Source organism: Podarcis vaucheri, assembly GCF_965113315.1.
Source record: "Podarcis vaucheri genome assembly, chromosome: 7".
Taxonomy (NCBI): domain Eukaryota; kingdom Metazoa; phylum Chordata; class Lepidosauria; order Squamata; family Lacertidae; genus Podarcis; species Podarcis vaucheri.
In genome coordinates this window covers 67,563,861-67,580,191 of record NC_138765.1, presented here as the reverse complement: position 1 = coordinate 67,580,191, position 16,331 = coordinate 67,563,861, and the positions used below count along the sequence as shown (strand labels likewise).

Genomic DNA, 16,331 nt, shown 5'->3' with positions numbered 1-16,331 from the left:
GAGAGCCTCTGCCTGCCGGACGCCTTCAGCCCGGGCGCGCGCACAGCTCATCGGTTCCGCGAGAGATGGGGCTCTGCTACAGGCTGCGCTGGAGGCTCTTTGGCGACTCCGGAGGCAGCGAGTGCGCCCACCCAGATGTTGCGCCCGGTGCGGCCGGCCCCCCTGGCACCCCCCACGCTACGCCACTGGATCCAGCTCTGTAAGAGTGAGTTCAGAAAGCCTGAAAGTGCCCTTATAAGCCGGGCTTCTGGGCCAGGCTTTTTCTGCTGGCTCTCAGCTGTCCTTCAGCTGAGAGCTTGTGGTGGGGTAATGGTTAGAGCATCAGACGGGGACCTGGTAGAGACGAGGGTTCGAATCCCCATTAAGCCACGAAGCTCACTGGGGTGACCTCGGCCCAGTCACTGCCTCTCACCCTGACCTATCACACAGGGTTGTTGTGAGGATTAAATGCGCAGAACCATGTACCTCACCTTGAGCAACTCCTAGAAAAATGGTAGGGTAGAAATGCAGACGATAAAACGAATAGTACATCATCTACCAAAGGCGCAGAGGAAAAAGAGTTAAAGAGAGAGCTCTGGCGACAACAGATAAAATAAGGCTTGGTTTTTATTTATTCATTTATTCATTCCATAAATACAGAAGCTTTATCTTTAATCAGTCCAAATCTTTGTCAGGAAGCATGATTGATGGGGGCTAGCAGCCTTTTGCCTAGACGCGGTTAGCTCAGGACTCACAGTCGTCATATATGTCATTTCTAGAGAACGATCACTTTTGTTTTGACATATATAAAAAGGCAAAAAAAGAAAAAAGAGAGAGTATTTTTAATTTTATTTACATACATGGAATTAAAATTAAAAAAAAAGACACTGGAAGGTTAATGGGAGGCAGGGGACATTTACAGATCCCCTGCTCCCCCCTGGCTACAGTGGCATTTCTATGGCTCCCTGAAAGAAGTTGATTAGCACGGCAAACACGGCTGATAGGGAAGGTTTTGGGGGGAAGGTGGAAGCCTTCAGTGAAGGGCTTAGACACTGTGAAACGTTTCAAAGTGGGGCAGACATGGAGGAGAAAATGCACAGTCCTCTGGCATGCAGAGGGGAAAGGGCCCAATCCCAGAGGGTGCAAAGAGGTCAGAATGGTTCTGAATTCCTATTTCATTTGGTGGGGTGTGCGTGATCCTATGGTTGGACCCAGAATTAACTAAGCTTGGTTCTCACTGAAATCAATGGGAGCCAAGTCATGCCTTAACTTGTCCCATTGATTGCAAGTGGGAAACTTCTAAGATGCTGGAATCCCCCCCCCCCATTCTTTGTCTATGTAATGGCAGAACAGCTGCTGATGGCTTTAAATGTAGGGGGTTGGGGGAACCTCTTGAGGCTGAAGTCAAATGGTAAGTGTTCTCCCCCATCAACATCCCCACCATAAGAGTTGAGGCTGTCTGAAAGCGGGCCCGAGGCTCCTCTACTTCTGGACATGTGTCTCTGCCTTCTGCCCTTGCTCAAATAAGTTTTTACATTCCTCCCACAAAAGGGCAGCACATTTAAGCCCCACTGGGGGAGTTAGTACTGTGCTTAAATCTGCTGGAGGCCACAAAGCTCTAAGTGGCTCAACTTTGCTTGGAGGGGGCAAGCTTCCTGGACAGGGGACCCATCAAGAAAAATAAAATAAAGCAAATATAAAGAAAAAAATCAATGATAAAAGTTGGTGATCCAGTGATGGAGGCCACAGCTGTGTTTCGGCAGCTCCTTGACTTTGCAGTTTTCTGCCTCCTGAAACAGCAATTCAGCCTCTGATGCGACCGGTGCTGAAAAGGATTTTGCAACTAGCCCAACTAACTTGGATGAAGCCCATCCTGTCCAAGGCTGCAGGATGGAAAGCGCTCCCTCAGACTGGAGAGGGCAGAAATCATAATTCTGAATCTTCCCTGCATGTAGAAAACTTGTCACATGAGCTACTTTTCTCATTGCAGGGACTTCATTTAAAAATGTGATTCTCCCACTGGCAGTCCCGTTATTTCTTCCTGGCTCCAGGTTCGACCACATCCTTCTGTTATGTTTGCAGCAGAGGGCCCGATTGTTGCATTTCAATGCAGATTGTGTAATTCTGGATTATAATGTAAACTGGACTCGACTTCCTCTCCATCCGTACAGACGACATCAAGTCCAGATAAAGAACCAAATGTTGCTTTGCGGGAGAAGGGGAAAGCAAAAGTTTATAACAAGAGAGGATAGGAAATGCGTTTGACGAAGGCTTCCCACTGGAAACGATTTGGTAAGCGAGGGGTGCGGGGGGCGGACAGACATACAAAAATACTTCTCATCCACGGGGACAGACGTTAGTAAAAAAATAACACAAGCCTTTCGCGGCTCAGTCTGAAAACGCATCGTATTTACACTACCCACCGACTAGCCGAAAAAAGGAAAGAAAAAAAGGAACCCGCTTTCGTACTTAGAACTGGTCTGGAACGCCGCAGCACTTCTGAATCAGGAGCCTCCAGTTCCCGAGTCAGGCTGCTCAGTTCTGGATCCCTCTTGTGCAGGCAGCTGAATGGTTGTCCTCCATGAGTTAAAAAAAATACAAGGAGGGGTGTGAGATAAGAACCCTTTTGCAAGCTCACCCTTGGTGTATGGGCCCCTGGTGTGCCATTGCAAAAAGCAGCCATGAGCAGGTCCCTGCACAATATAGGAGGGCAGCAGGGGAGGGCTTGATAAATCAGGGGAAAGGGCAGAAAAGAGGGTAGTTACAACATTAGGAAGAACTTTCTGACAGTGAGGGCCGTTCGGCTGTGGAAGGGACTCCCTCGGAAAGTGGTGGACTCTCCTTTGATGGAGGTTTCAGGTGTGATTCCTGCATTGCAGGAAGTTGAGCTAGATGAACTTTGGGGGTCTCTTTCCAATTCTAAGACCCTGGGACTCCAGGAGCAGGCTGCCTGCCTTTTTGCATTAATCTCTGAAACTGCTTGAAGACATTCCCATCTAGCTCTGGGGGTTGTATCCAACTAAAGCTGCATTTGTACACAGCAACTTTATTTCGTTTCGCTGACCTTTCCCGAACTGTGAATTACCTTGAGTGGTTTACAAAAACCACTTCCGGAAATACGTAGTGAGGAATGGTGCAAGTGTTAGCGCTCGTTTTCATGTTATGTGCAAACAGATTTTTTTTCTTTCCCGGGAGCAAATACAGCAACACAGAAATTAAACTTGTGCTATATCCTGCTCCGTATCTGGAAGTGGCTCGTATGTTGTGTGGCAAGCTCTAATTGTTGGTGTTTGTCTGTCTCGAGAGCCAATGGTGTGCGCCTCCGGGGATGAAGCGAAGTCAAACTGCTGCATTAGCCACACCAAAGTGAGCTCCCTGAATATCCTAAGGAGATTCGCAGTTAGGGAGATGTCAGGAAAGCAGCCTAAGCCTCAATCAGAGTCGGCCCATTGAAATTAATGGACCTGAGTTGGTCATCGCCATTAATCCCAATGGATCTGCTCTGCGTCGGGCTAGCACTGGGAACAATCCAGGAAGTTTCTCCACTGGGGGTGGGGAAGAGGCCCCAAACTGTGGGAACCCAAATTCATTGTGCTTCTGAAGTTGACTGCAAATGCAGCAATAGCGAGGTGGATGCAGTTGCATTCGTGGCTGCTGCCTGACAGCCAGAGGAAACCAAATCGTGAAGTCGTGTGTCCACATAAAAGCAAACAAAAACAACAACAAAGCAAATCAGGGCATGAATGCAATTTCATTCTTTTTGCCAGGAAGAGAGTCATAAATGCATAGCTGCTTTTGTCACCAGGACAGTCTGGCATGCATATTGTCGAAAAGCCTTATTGCAAAGCTGTTGTTCAATGAACTGGCTGCTTTCCCGGCAAAACTCTGGGCATCCATCCATTTTTGCTCCTTTTCAGGGCGTTGGGCTAAATGGCCCTTTAGGTCCCTCCCAACTCTACAGTTCTATGATTCTGTTATTTGGGTTTCCGGTTTTATTTTCCCTCTGCTGTTTACTACATTCCCAGCTGAGAATAAGTTTCATTGCTCCCTCCCCCCAAAACAGGAAGAGTCTGGATGCAGGCAATAGTTTTTAAAAAGCTAAAAGCAGTTGGAGAGATGTACCATTTCCTATGGTGCCTCTGTGTACTCTCAGGTGCACAGACCACCCACTTTTCAACATACATGCACTTCTTTTGTCCTACTGTTACCTCTGGCCAAAGAGGTCTGGCAGGTTGCTAACATGGCAAAAGCCTACCAAACCTGTTTGACCACAGGCAAAACTGGAGGGACAATGGTGCCTTCATTTCTTGGGGGTGGGGCGGGGCGGAAGAAACCCTTGGCTGCAGTTTTGTAAAGGAAGGCTCTAGGAATTCTCTAGCCACCTCACATTAATTTTTAGGCATTATTTTAAAAATAAACAAATCTTTGCTTCGAAGTCATAGGCCATAAAAGAAACCCACTAAAATGCTGGAAATGTTCAGGATGCCAAACCAGTTTTTCTGCAAAATTGCCTGATGCCATATATGCCCATTTGACTGCTTTGATCTTTGGAACAGTCAGGAGCACCACATAATGCCTGTTCCACAATGGTAAGAAATTGGTATATTTTAGTGTGGCAGCACCTACACTGTGGAACTCCCTGCCTATTGACACCTGTCAGGCACCTTCACCTTCACTCTTTTTTGGATCCTGCTAAAAACACTGTTGTTTTAGACAAGCCTGCCCAGATTTACTGATGTTTGTTTATAATCTGGTTCCCAGCTTATCATTGATTTTAATTACTGTATTTTGCACTCCATAAGACGCACCAAACCATAAGACGCACCTAGTTTTTGGAGGAGGAAAACAAGAAAAAAAATATTCTGAATCTCAGAAGCCAGAACAACAAGAGGGATCGCTGCGCACTGAAAGCAGCGATCCCTCTTGCTGTTCTGGCTTCTGGGATAGCTGCACAGCCTGCATTCACTCCGTAAGACACACACACATTTCCCCTTACATTTTAGGAGGGAAAAAGTGAGTTTTATAGAGCAAAAAATACGGTATTATTTTTTGAACGTTTTAAATAGCTGACTGTAATTGTGCTTGCTGATAATATTATGGTTTTATTCTTTTTTTGCAAACCACTTAGAGGTCTCTTCTTCTTTTTTTACAATCAAGTATATACGCTTTGGGGGGGGCGGGAATTAGATGAAGGATGCCCAACTGCATCCTTCCTCAAGTCACTGGGGCCCGTCAAATATTTCACCACTTCTAACAGCTATCTGGGCAGGGGCTGATGAGAATTGGAGTCCAAAAAGACCTGGAAGGCATTGGCCCTGCTCCATTTGCCGCCCTGTTACACCTGCTGTAGGGCTGCAGTATCAATTGATAAGCAAGTAAAGGTAAAGGTACCCCTGTAGCCTTCAACTTATTACATTTGGGGTTGGTACAAATCCCAAAAAAAACGGGGAAGGGAGATAGAGACAATGAACATACAGCATCAGATGCAACACTTTGGAATTCAGGGGCTGATTTTGTGTGCGGCCATCCCAGAAGGCAAGCTCATCTCATAGCCAACTAAGGCACAATCTTTGCATTGGCCGCAACGGGACAGGGAAAACTCTCCTCTGAGAGGGGCTCTGGGCCTTTCGGACGCTGTGGCCACAGAGATGGCGGGGTCAGGGGCGTGGTGGCCCCTTCCGTGGGGGGGACCTTCATGCTGTCAGATCCCCCCTTCTGGCTCCCCACTTGGAAGGGACTATTCTGCTGTTGGAATTGATGGATGGGACCCTAAGCTTATCCTACGAAGTGGGGGGGGGGACAAGTGCACCTGGGGGTGTGTGGAAGTACAGGCTCTCGATTCTTCTGGGAACCTCTCTCTGCCTGCTCAGAGCAACAAGGCTGTGAAGGACATCAAGGCAGCACCTCAAGCTGTAGAAAGTGAGGGACATTTTTTTGTGAGGGTGGGGAGTATCTGAGGGAGGACATGGGAGGATGAGCAGGTACTAAGCGGACCTGCTGGGGTCAGAAGAGGGCCTGAGTGAGATATAGGACAAAGAAGAAGAAGAAGTAGAGTTTGGATTTGATACCCCGCCTTTCACTCCCCTTCAGGAGTCTCAAAGCGGCTAACATTCTCCTTTCCCTTCCTCCCCCACAACAAACACTCTGTGAGGTGAGTGGGGCTGAGAGACTTCAGAGAAGTGTGACTGGCCCAAGGTCACCCAGCAGCTGCATGTGGAGGAGCGGAGACGCGAACCCGGTTCCCCAGATTGCAAGACTACCGCTCTGAACCACTACACCACACTGGCTCTCACATCTTTCCAACCAGGAGGTTCTGGGTTTCTAGTCTAGGCCTTCTGTTTCTCCATGGACAAGCCTTTCTTCTTGACCCCACCTGGGGAAGAGATGGGTCAGTTTCAGCCTGTGAATGTCCCATCCCCCTGATCTCTCCTCTCTGACCCCCTGCCTCCACCCCCCCCAGCTCTGAGGCTAAGTGATAGAAAGAATGAACCACTTTTTGCAAAACGTGGCCTGTGGGACCTTGCAGAACTGGGCACTTTCTGCTCAGCCAATTCACTCTGAATCCGTCTTATTCCCCCAAAAGTCAAAACAGGGAAAGAGGGAATGGTTGGCAGCAGGGAGGGTGCCTGTAGTGGCTCCCCAAAAGCAGCTTCTGACATTTCCAGGAGGCTGGCCAAGGCACATTCCTCAAAGCTCCTCTAGCTGGGCTTACAGAGAGTTGGGATGGTGGATCGAAACATAACCTTAACTCTGCCCATTTAAAAGAAGAAGAAGAAGGTCCCAGCTCAAACCGAGATGAGCTGAGCACTGTGATATTCTCTCTGTGCGTAGATACGGTGGTTGGGAGAAAGAGAGAGAGAGAGAAACGACTGCAAGGAAGAGAGAGAGGAGGAGGAGGGAGAGAAGAAAACTCAAAAGTTGTTTTCTCCTTCGAAAAAGGAAGCATGGACGTGAAACCAACCTCACTCGCCCCTTTCCCAAACCTGCAGCGTTTTCTTGCATTCAAAAGGAAAATTAAAGTTTAAGAAGCCTATGCAGTCTGGCGACGTTTGAATACGGTTTTCTCTAGGACGCCTTCGTTTCAGACGCTGCGCTGTTGTCTTGGGTTGTGAACCGTTATTTCTTGACTTGGCTTCGATATAGCTTTAAGCAAGCGAACGGGAGAGGCAGAGGAATTCAAGGAGTAGAAAGTCCCAGGCGGGAACAGGATTCCCGATTAGGACCGGTAGTCCTTTTTGCTGTAGGGTTTATTGCCCAAGATGCTGTCGATCTCATGGATAAGAGAAGAGGAGAGTTTTGGAAGAACCTGCCGGGTGGAAACGACAAGTAAGAGGGAGAGGTCATAAGTTAGTTTTTGATTATGACGCTATCAAGCCTGTGCTTATTTTCTTTCTTTCTTTGGAGCATTTGTGCCCAGCTCTTCAGCCGCTTACGTACAATGGAAATGAGGCAGTCCTTACCTGCAGGCTTATAATAAATACCAACAATAACAATAGACGACACACAAGGGAAATGGGACTGGGAGGGAAGAGGAAAAAGCAAAACTCAGGAATCAATTTCTTAACAGTTCCTAAAATGACCAGCTGGCACAGTTAAGGAGCAGGAGCCGCCTGATGGAGGTGGCATACCTCACACCAGAGTAGATGGAGTGATTTGTGTTGCCTCCAGAGAACTCGAAGTGCTACGTGCTGATCCTCCTGCACCCATATTGCATCATCATTGAGAAGTAGGTTTGGCTAAGAAGACAAATGCATGTTCTGACATACTGAATGGCGTAAAACCCTACATCAGTGGTTCTCAACCTGTAGGTCCCCAGATGTTGTTGGACTACAACTCCCATCATCCCTGAGCTCTGGCCTTGCTAGCTAGGGGTGATGGGAGTTGTAGTTCAACAACATCTGGGGACCCATAGGTTGAGAACCACTGCAAAGCAAGGGTTGCGTTCCCTTTGGTGGGTGAACTTCTAAGTGTTGCATGTAAGGCGAGTTAAGAAGCACCCCTAAAAAAAAGCAATCTTTTGCTACAGTAGCCTCCCCCTGAGGGTGATAGAGCTATTCTGACCTGGAGGGGTCTCAAGAGAGACCCCATTCAAGGCAGCCAGTCTGGCATGTTCTAAGAAAGCTGAGTTGCAAAAGCATCTGCTCAATTCACTGTCTCCTTTCCATGTAAATATCATTGTTTGCAAAACTAAAAGCAGAGAGTGTGAAGCCAAGATATGAACCCCCTAATATCGTCCCTTCCTCCTCAATCCCTTCTCTCCCATGCCAACAATCAGTAATCAAATAGTTTTCAATAGTCTGAAGGCTGGATGGTCATCTACCAGGGATCCTTCAGCTGCAATTCCAGTATTACAGTGGCTTAGACTAGAGGCCCCTTCCAGCCCTGCAGTTCTATGGTTCTATGTCCAGAGCATTCCATGCAAGAAAAACAAACAAAGATCAGTTTGCCAGGGCCTGAAGGTGGGTGATGGGTGCTCACCTGTATTGCTCCAATATTCTCCATTAACTGGTCTGCATTGGAAGCCCCCAGCAAGACGGAGCTGACTCCTTCGTTCCGCAAACACCATGCTGGAGGTGGGGGAAAAGAAGAGCATTAGGGGAATGTAATGGAGACACTGCCAAGGCCACCTGGGGGATTGTTTGGGGCCAGAGTCTTTTTGGCAGAGAGTCAAGTGATTAGTTCAAGAAACTCTGAGCAGTGTCAAAAAGTCACTTTTGCTCTCAAGCTCTGGACAGATAAGGGCACATATATTTCTTCACAAGATGCATCTACCATGTGAAATTTGCTGCCTACAGTTAAGGCGAAGGCTACTAGCTTAAGAAATCTTTGGAAAGAAGAATTATATAAATCTGGAGAAGCTGTGAAAACTAAATGGAGCTTCTGAGTACCAGTTTCCCTCTGTCTCTGTCTCTCTCTGTGTAGAGAAAACAGTGGAGGGGACTCATTGCCCTCATGTCCTGCACGTGAGTTTCTGTCTGTCCCCTGTTGGAAACAGAAGGCTGGGTCTAGATCAGTGTTTCCCAAACTTTTTTGGGCAACGGCACACCTGTTTACTGAAAAAAAATCTCGCGGCACACCACCATTAAAGCCCCGCCCCGTGACGTCAGCGCGCAGCGTCACGCCGGGAGGGACGCACGAAAGTGAAAGTTTTTTCCCTCCCCCCTCAGTCCCTCGCTCGGAATTCAGCTCGTTTGGGGCATCGCTCCGGCTGCTCCCTCTCCCGCCGTGCAGGAGCGATGCCTCTCTCTGGCTCTCCCTCCGCGCAGGCTGAGGGAGGGAGGGAGGTGCGCGTGTGACCCGTCTCTGCTGGGAGACCAAACCCAGCGAGGCAGAGTCGCGCGGAGGCGCCCAGGCAGCGCTGCCAGCTGCGAGGAGGAGCGCCAGGCAGCAGCAGGAGGCGCGGCCTCTCCTCGCCGCCGCCGCCCCGCCTCTCGCCGCCCGACTCGCCCGCCTCCCTCCAGGCATCTTGCGGCACACCAGCCGATGTCTCACGGCACACTCGTGTGCCGCGGAACACCGGTTGGGAAACACTTGTCTAGATCAGGGGTCCCCAACCTGCAGCCCATGGGCCGGAAGTGGCCCACAGAGGCTGTTTAACTGGCCCACGAGCCGCCCCCAAACCAAGCCGCCCACTGGGCAAGTCCCCACATGTTGCGCTAAACCAGTGCAGCATGGCACAGGGACTCTCTTCTGTGGCTCCGGAAATTGCTTCTGCACATGCCCAGACGCCAAAAATTGCTTCTGCGCGGGGCCACCAGGTGGCGCGTTGGAAGATGGCCGACAATAACATCTCTCTGACCCATACGAGGTAATTAAGGGGCTGCTATGGGAAGTATGCAGTCTTCCTACCCCCCCAGGAGATGGGGGGCGCTGCCTTGCCAGCGGTGTTCACATTGCACCCCCTGATCCGAGAGATGGGGGTGCCGAACACTTGGCATGAGCCGTCGGTGAAGTCAGATCTTCCTGATGCCGATTCCAATTAGCGCATGCTGGTTGCTTCAGCTCAGAATTATAATTGGAAACATACGATTGGAATGAAGCTGAAGCACATATATCAAGTAATGTTCGAGAGATAAAACTGCTGATTAATGGATCTCTGTGACCGGGAGTGACGGATGGATAAGTAAATCTTCTGATGAATCACCACTAGGAGACTGTATGTTTGGAATGAAGGGGGGGGAGGAAAAACCTTTTTTTTTCTTTGCACGATGTGATATTAATAACCCTTCACCCCAGATAGAAATAAGATTGTTGCATTTTCACTTATCACAAGCAGGAATTCAAGAACTGTGTGGGATGGATTATAACAGGAGAGAGGATTGGTGAGCGGTGAGAAAGAGGAAAATTTTCATGACGCAGTTAAAAAATGGTGTCTTGCCAAGACAGGCTTGCCGGAGAAAGAAGGACAGGGGGAGGAGAATCAGGATCATTCGAAAGAGAAGGAATGTTGGAACGCAAGCTTGACCTGACAGAGCCTCCTGATTCATTTGATTTATTTGGCAAGCCTGAGAAAAGTAAAGGACAGACCGAAGATTATTATTATTATTATTTTGAAGCTTTGAACAAAGGCTGTCCCTGAGTGATATGATCTTTGGAGAGTACAAAACCCACACAAAGGATGCCTGTTTTCAATCTGCTTGTGAAAATTATCAGAGATCGCAAAGAAAGGAATATACGATAACAATAAGAAGAGAAAGAAAGTAATAAAGGACTATCTGGATTGAACTGGATAGAACTGTCTAATTAAAGCAGTAATATAAGTGATGTTTGGACTCGCTCGGAGTTTTGGACTCGTGCGGAGCTTGATGTATGGGTACCCCCAACAATATTTAAAATTTGGCTGTATAATTTGGAACTAATGTGATTTGGATAATGTGATGTGATTGGCCTGTTAATAAAAATTATTTTTTAAAAAAATGCTTCTGCGCAGGCGTGGTTTTTGGTGTCTGGGCATGCGCAGAAGCAATTTCCGGAGCCACGGACATGTGCAGCTGCGATTTCTGGAGGATCTCTGTGGGAGTGATCCAGCCCATGCCCAGTAAGCCTTTCCGACCCCTGGTCTAGATGGATCCGCTACCCAGTCAAGCTGCTCTCCCATTCTGCAGAGACAGCCACTGCCTCCAGGAAAGGGTCAGGATGGAGGCAAGCGTTTCCCACTTACCAATGGCAAGTTGGGGCAGAGTGCAGCCCAGCCGCTCGGCGATGGCCTGCAGTTCCTTCAGCTTGGCTTGCTGCCGCCTCCCTTCCTCACTCAAGATCTTGTCTTTCAGCCACTGGTAGCCCTGCGGTTGGGGAGAGGAAAGAGACCAGTGGCAGGCGGAAGCAAAGAGAAACCAAGGTATGTGAGGTATAGAATCTAGTGGGACTAAGATGCTAAACCAGCCAGATCAGTTCATTGGTTAAGGCAATAGCTTCGGCCACCCAGTTATGAACTGCCATTTAAGAACACAAGTAGAGCCTGCTGGATCAGGCCAATGGCCCATCTAGTCCACTATCCTGTTCCCACAGTGGCCAACCAGATGCAGGATTCAAGCACAACTGCCCTCCTCCCTCCTGTGGCTTCCAGCAACTGGGGTTCAGAAGTTGTGGAGGCAGAGCATAGCCATCGTGGCTACTAGCCATTTACATTAGAAGGAGGTTGCCCTGTTGCCACTGAGGCAAATGGGGGTAACCTCCCTCACCTAACTGGAAAAGACACCACCTTGCAAAGCGGAAGAACAATGGCCAAGGTTCTGCTTGTGAGTTTTAGCTGATGCTGGAAGCTGGAGACACAGAGGCATGCCTTGCTCTGGGCTGGGCTCAAGAGCTGTGGTTCAGGGAAGCCGGATCTGTTGGGATATTGATGCTCCGAGCCCCTCCATCCACTGCTCAGGACATTTCAACGTATTTATTATATGTGCCGATAAAACCATATATCCTAGAGATACAGTGGTGCCCCACAAGACGAATGCCTCGCAAGACGGAAAACTCGCTAGACGAAAGAGTTTTCCGTTTTGGAGGTGCTTCGCAAAACGAATTTCCTATGGGCTTGCTTCGCAAGACAACAATGTCTTGCGAGTTCCTGCTGGTTTTTTTTCCTCCCCCGCCTTTTTCTAAGCCGCTAAGCCGCTTATCAGCTGATCCGATCAGCCGCTAAAAGCCGCTAATAGCGCTAATCCGTCAATGGGCTTGCTTCGCAAGACGAAAAAACCGCTAGACGAAGAGAATCATAGAACGGATTCTTTTCGTCTTGCGAGGCACCACTGTACCCCAGGCCCCAATGACCTTCATTCCAAGGGAATGGAACCCCTGGTAAGTCCTGGGCCTCCCCTGAGTCTCCTGTCACTCAGAGACAGGGGCACGTGCGACAGTATTTCCCTTCTGCCGGTCCCAGCGATCAATTGCCACCGCTCACTTTTAGCGATGCTCGTGAGTAGGGAGGGATCCCCCCGTCGTATTTCCCCGAAACGATTCCACATGCTAAAGGGGACCACGTCATGGCGCCCACACCTAAGGGGAGAAAGAGGAAAAGGCAAGTTGGAGGGTGGAGAGCAAATGCTTAACAGCAATGTTTAGCCTGGAGAAGGGAAGACGGAGAGGTGATGTTATTGTTATTCACATAATTCATTAGTCCCAGGGCAACCCAAAGTGACTTACAACCAACCAGACAGACAACCGCATTCCCGAGTTACACTGAAACCAAGAGGTAAAAGAAGGTATTTATTTATTTATTTATACATACATACATACATACATACATTATAAATTATAAGTTGTGTGTTCTTGTTTCTCCTTTTAAGTGGTTGTGGTAACCACAACCTTTTACTCCTTTTGTGGTATTTTATGCATTGTGACTTGCTGTAAACTTTTATTGATTATAGTTTTTAGCAATTATTGTAACTGGTAATTATTATTACTAATTGTGATTGGTAATTATTATCTGCTGATATTTAGCTTTACTGTTTACTATTATAGTCTAATGGATTGTTGAATATTGCTTTATTTGATATAAGTTGTTTATTTTAACATTATCGTGGTTGCTTTGTATTGGATGAGATGGTTATTATGTGTGTGAACTTGGCTGTCTATTTTGTTTCTTCAGCTTGTAAACCACCTTGAGTATAGTAATATAGAAAGGCGGTAGAAAATTTAAAAGTGAAATAAAATGGGGAAATATAGAAATCTATTAAAAACATTCCATTTGCTTCTGAAAGGCCACAGATAATTAAAGGCCAAAGGTCTCGCTATAGAGGAAAGATTTTGCCTGGTGCCTAAAGATGTATAATGAAGGTGCCAGACAAACCTCCCTGGGGAGAACAGTCCACAAATGGGGAGCCACTGCAGAAAAGGACTGTTATTGTGTTGCCACCGTTTGGACCTCATGCAGTGGCAGCACACAAACAGGGGCCTCAGAGGATGATCTCAGGGTCTGGGTTGGTTCATATGGGGAGAGTCAGCCCTTGAAGTATTGCACTCCTGAACCGTTTAAGGAGGTACAAGGTAAACTCCCTTTAATAGCCAGGACAACCCAGTCAGATGGGTGGCATAATCATCATCTACTAATCCCCTAGGACCAGTGGTGTGTGTGTGTGTGTGTGTGAGTGTGTGACTTACGTAATTCCATCTTTTCCCCCTTTGTGTGTTTCTTTAAAACACATTTTATTTTATTACATTCCTATCTCGCCTTTCTCCAATTGATGGGAATACAAGGGGGTCTGTACAGCCAGGCACTGATCAGCCCTTTTCTACCATCAGTAAAAGGGCAGCCCAGGGACCTCCAGCCCCTGCAGAGCCAATTCAGAGAGGCTAGGATGGCAAGGTCAAAGCTGGCTTGTTGGGACAGGATTAAACATTCAGAGGAAAGGCTGCTGCTCCTGACCCCTTTCTGATATTTTTATTAATTATAATTAATATGCTGAAAGCCTCTTAATCCCAAGCTGCAGTTTTGAGCCAGCAGGGCAAAAAAGGTTAAGCAAAACAGTTTCCCCAAATAACTGCTTTTTGGGGCCCTTTGGGAAGCAGATCACGGGGGAGGCCCCAGGATGCAGGGATTTCCGTTCTGTTGCTTCCCTGAGCCAGGGGAAGGGTGGGATTTAAGGACCAAGCCAGATGGGAGATGTGCAGGAGATATCCAGTCAAATGGCCTGGATGTTTTGGATAAACTTTAAAGCCCCCAGGGAGTGTGTGCTGAATTAGGCCCTGGGCTACGGGTACTGGGGCGGGGAAGGATGCTAAACTGTTCCACCCCCACCCCTTGCTAAAGTCCTGTTATTTATTTATTGCATCCCAAACTTTGTCCTCCATGGAGCTCAAGGTGGCTTACATGGTTTTCCCCCTTCTCCTCAGTTAATCCCACAACAACAACCCTGTGAGGTATGTTAGGCTGAGAGACAGTCACTCTGAGCCCCCATTCTGGACCACTGGTCCCTGGGAATCTGTACTTGCTGACCCCTTCTGCCTCTTGTCAGCAGTACTAAAGCAAACAGCCTCACCCAAGCTAAGAGCATGGCACCCCTTTCTCTCAGCAGGGCAGCATCACCTCTGCCACCTTTATTCAGCCTTGCTGGCATTCCAGAGGCGGCTTCAGTACACGCTTACCGATCTTGTGGAATAGCTCTGGAAGCTGCACTTCCACTTTCTCTCTCTGGAACATGTGGTACTCTGCTTGCTCACAGATGGGCGGGATGAGGTTGAACTGGCGAGCCACTGAATACGCTTCCTATGGGGGGGGGGAGCAACAACACCCCAAAGCAGTCAGGAAGTGGGCGAGGCGGAAGAAGAGAAGAAGAAGAGTTTGGATTTGATATCCTGCTTTATCACTACCCAAAGGAGTCTCAAAGCGGCTAACATTCTCCTTTCCCTTCCTCCCCCACAACAAACACTCTGTGAGGTGAGTGGGGCTGAGAGACTTCAGAGAAGTGTGACTAGCCCAAGGTCACCCATCAGCTGCATGTGGAGGAGCGGAGACGTGAACCCGGTTCCCCAGATTACGAGACTACCACTCTTAACCACTACACCACACTGGCTCTGCCTGCTCCTTTGCGCCATGGTGTGTAGCATACCGGACACCTGGACCTCCTCCCCAGGTCCACGGCTTGGCAGGGAAATAAAAGAAAGCCACTCCAGGGATTGAGGAAAGTTAGGGTTCAGGTCCCAGCTCATGCAAACGAAAAAGGCCAGGGGACCCCTGAGGATGCACAGAGCGCTTTCCCCCTCACCACTGAGTAAGTACAGAGAGCTCCTACCCATCTTGGCTCCTAGCCCTGTTTGGGTGTTTGACCCCCTCCCCCCATCAGAATAGGGCCTCTCCCCTGTTGCAATCCCATTGCCCAGTCATACCACCCTACATACTTTTGAGGGAAAGGTCTTAGCTGCACCTCCATTCCTGTTTCTCTCCCCCCCCCCATCAAAGCTCTAGTATTTGGCAGCTCTGTTCCTTCCAGCCTTTGAACACCCATTGGGCAACTCAGCCATTCCTTTGTGCTTCTCAGACTGTGTCTCTGGTTCAAGAAATTTCCCTTCCGCCTTGTTTCCCTAGAGTTGAGCCTGTGGCTTTTATCTTCATTCCTGGCAATTCATCCATCTATCCTCCTAGATTCATTTTACTTTTGAGGCGAAGGTTGGAAGCGGGTGGGTCCCAGTTTTACACATCTGCCTGGCATCTTTTCTATTAGCCACCCACTCTTCCTCTCTGCTTCCCCTTCTCTCTCTCTCTTTCTTCCACCCTTTTACCCCCCCCCCTTTCTTCATCCACAATACCATAATCTCCATGGAGCTCCACCGCGACGTCCCCCAGTACATGGCCATCCCTTGGTTGATGACGTGGGTCATGGCTCGCACCGTCTCTGGAAAAACGAGAAAGGAAGAAAGAGAGAAGGAACGAGAGAGGCGTTAAACCCAAGGCGATGAGCCGGCCTGCCCTGTCGAATTAAGGCCACGACACCAAAAAAAAAAGGAGAAAAGAAAAGGAGGGACCAGGGTGGGGAGGCTTTGACTACTCAGACATCTTGCAAGCAGCGTAAATTATTGGCCTCAAAAATGCGGAGGATGGGAGGATGGGGAGAGGGAGGGAGGAGCTGAGAACAGCAACTCCCCATGGAAAACCAGACCGTATCTCCAGGGAAATGCCTCACACTGATGGTGCGCCGGGAGATCCCATCCAAAAACCAGCGGAAAGGCAACGAGTTCACGAAATGAAATGGAAACAGACAAAAGGTGGGAGGATGAAGCCGTCGGTGACCAGATGGGTGGGGTGGGGTGGGGTATGAAGGGACAGCACAGAAGGGCAGCTTATGGAAAAGAGCCTTCCAGAGTGGGCATCGAAGGGTCAACCCAAAGGGCTGTTCCAAAGGACCCACTGTGGCCTAGAGAAG

The 16,331-nt window shown here is 48.6% G+C and overlaps 1 protein-coding gene across 9 annotated transcripts in view; it reads right to left on the bottom strand.

The window, feature by feature from the left end:
- Positions 1–588: 588 nt before the first annotated feature.
- The window catches only part of KCNAB2 (potassium voltage-gated channel subfamily A regulatory beta subunit 2), a 110,144-nt gene continuing 94,401 nt past the window's right edge, over positions 589–16,331 (bottom strand). For all 9 annotated transcript variants that reach the window (XM_082233424.1, XM_082233428.1, XM_082233427.1 and 6 more), the window contains 6 exons: positions 15,718–15,803; positions 14,557–14,677; positions 12,374–12,468; positions 11,141–11,261; positions 8,458–8,546; positions 589–7,285 (listed from right to left, as the gene is read on the bottom strand). In XM_082233424.1, the coding sequence (XP_082089550.1) occupies positions 7,196–7,285; positions 8,458–8,546; positions 11,141–11,261; positions 12,374–12,468; positions 14,557–14,677; positions 15,718–15,803 (602 nt within the window). In that variant the 3' untranslated portion in view covers positions 589–7,195. The remainder of the gene's footprint in view (positions 7,286–8,457; positions 8,547–11,140; positions 11,262–12,373; positions 12,469–14,556; positions 14,678–15,717; positions 15,804–16,331) is intronic.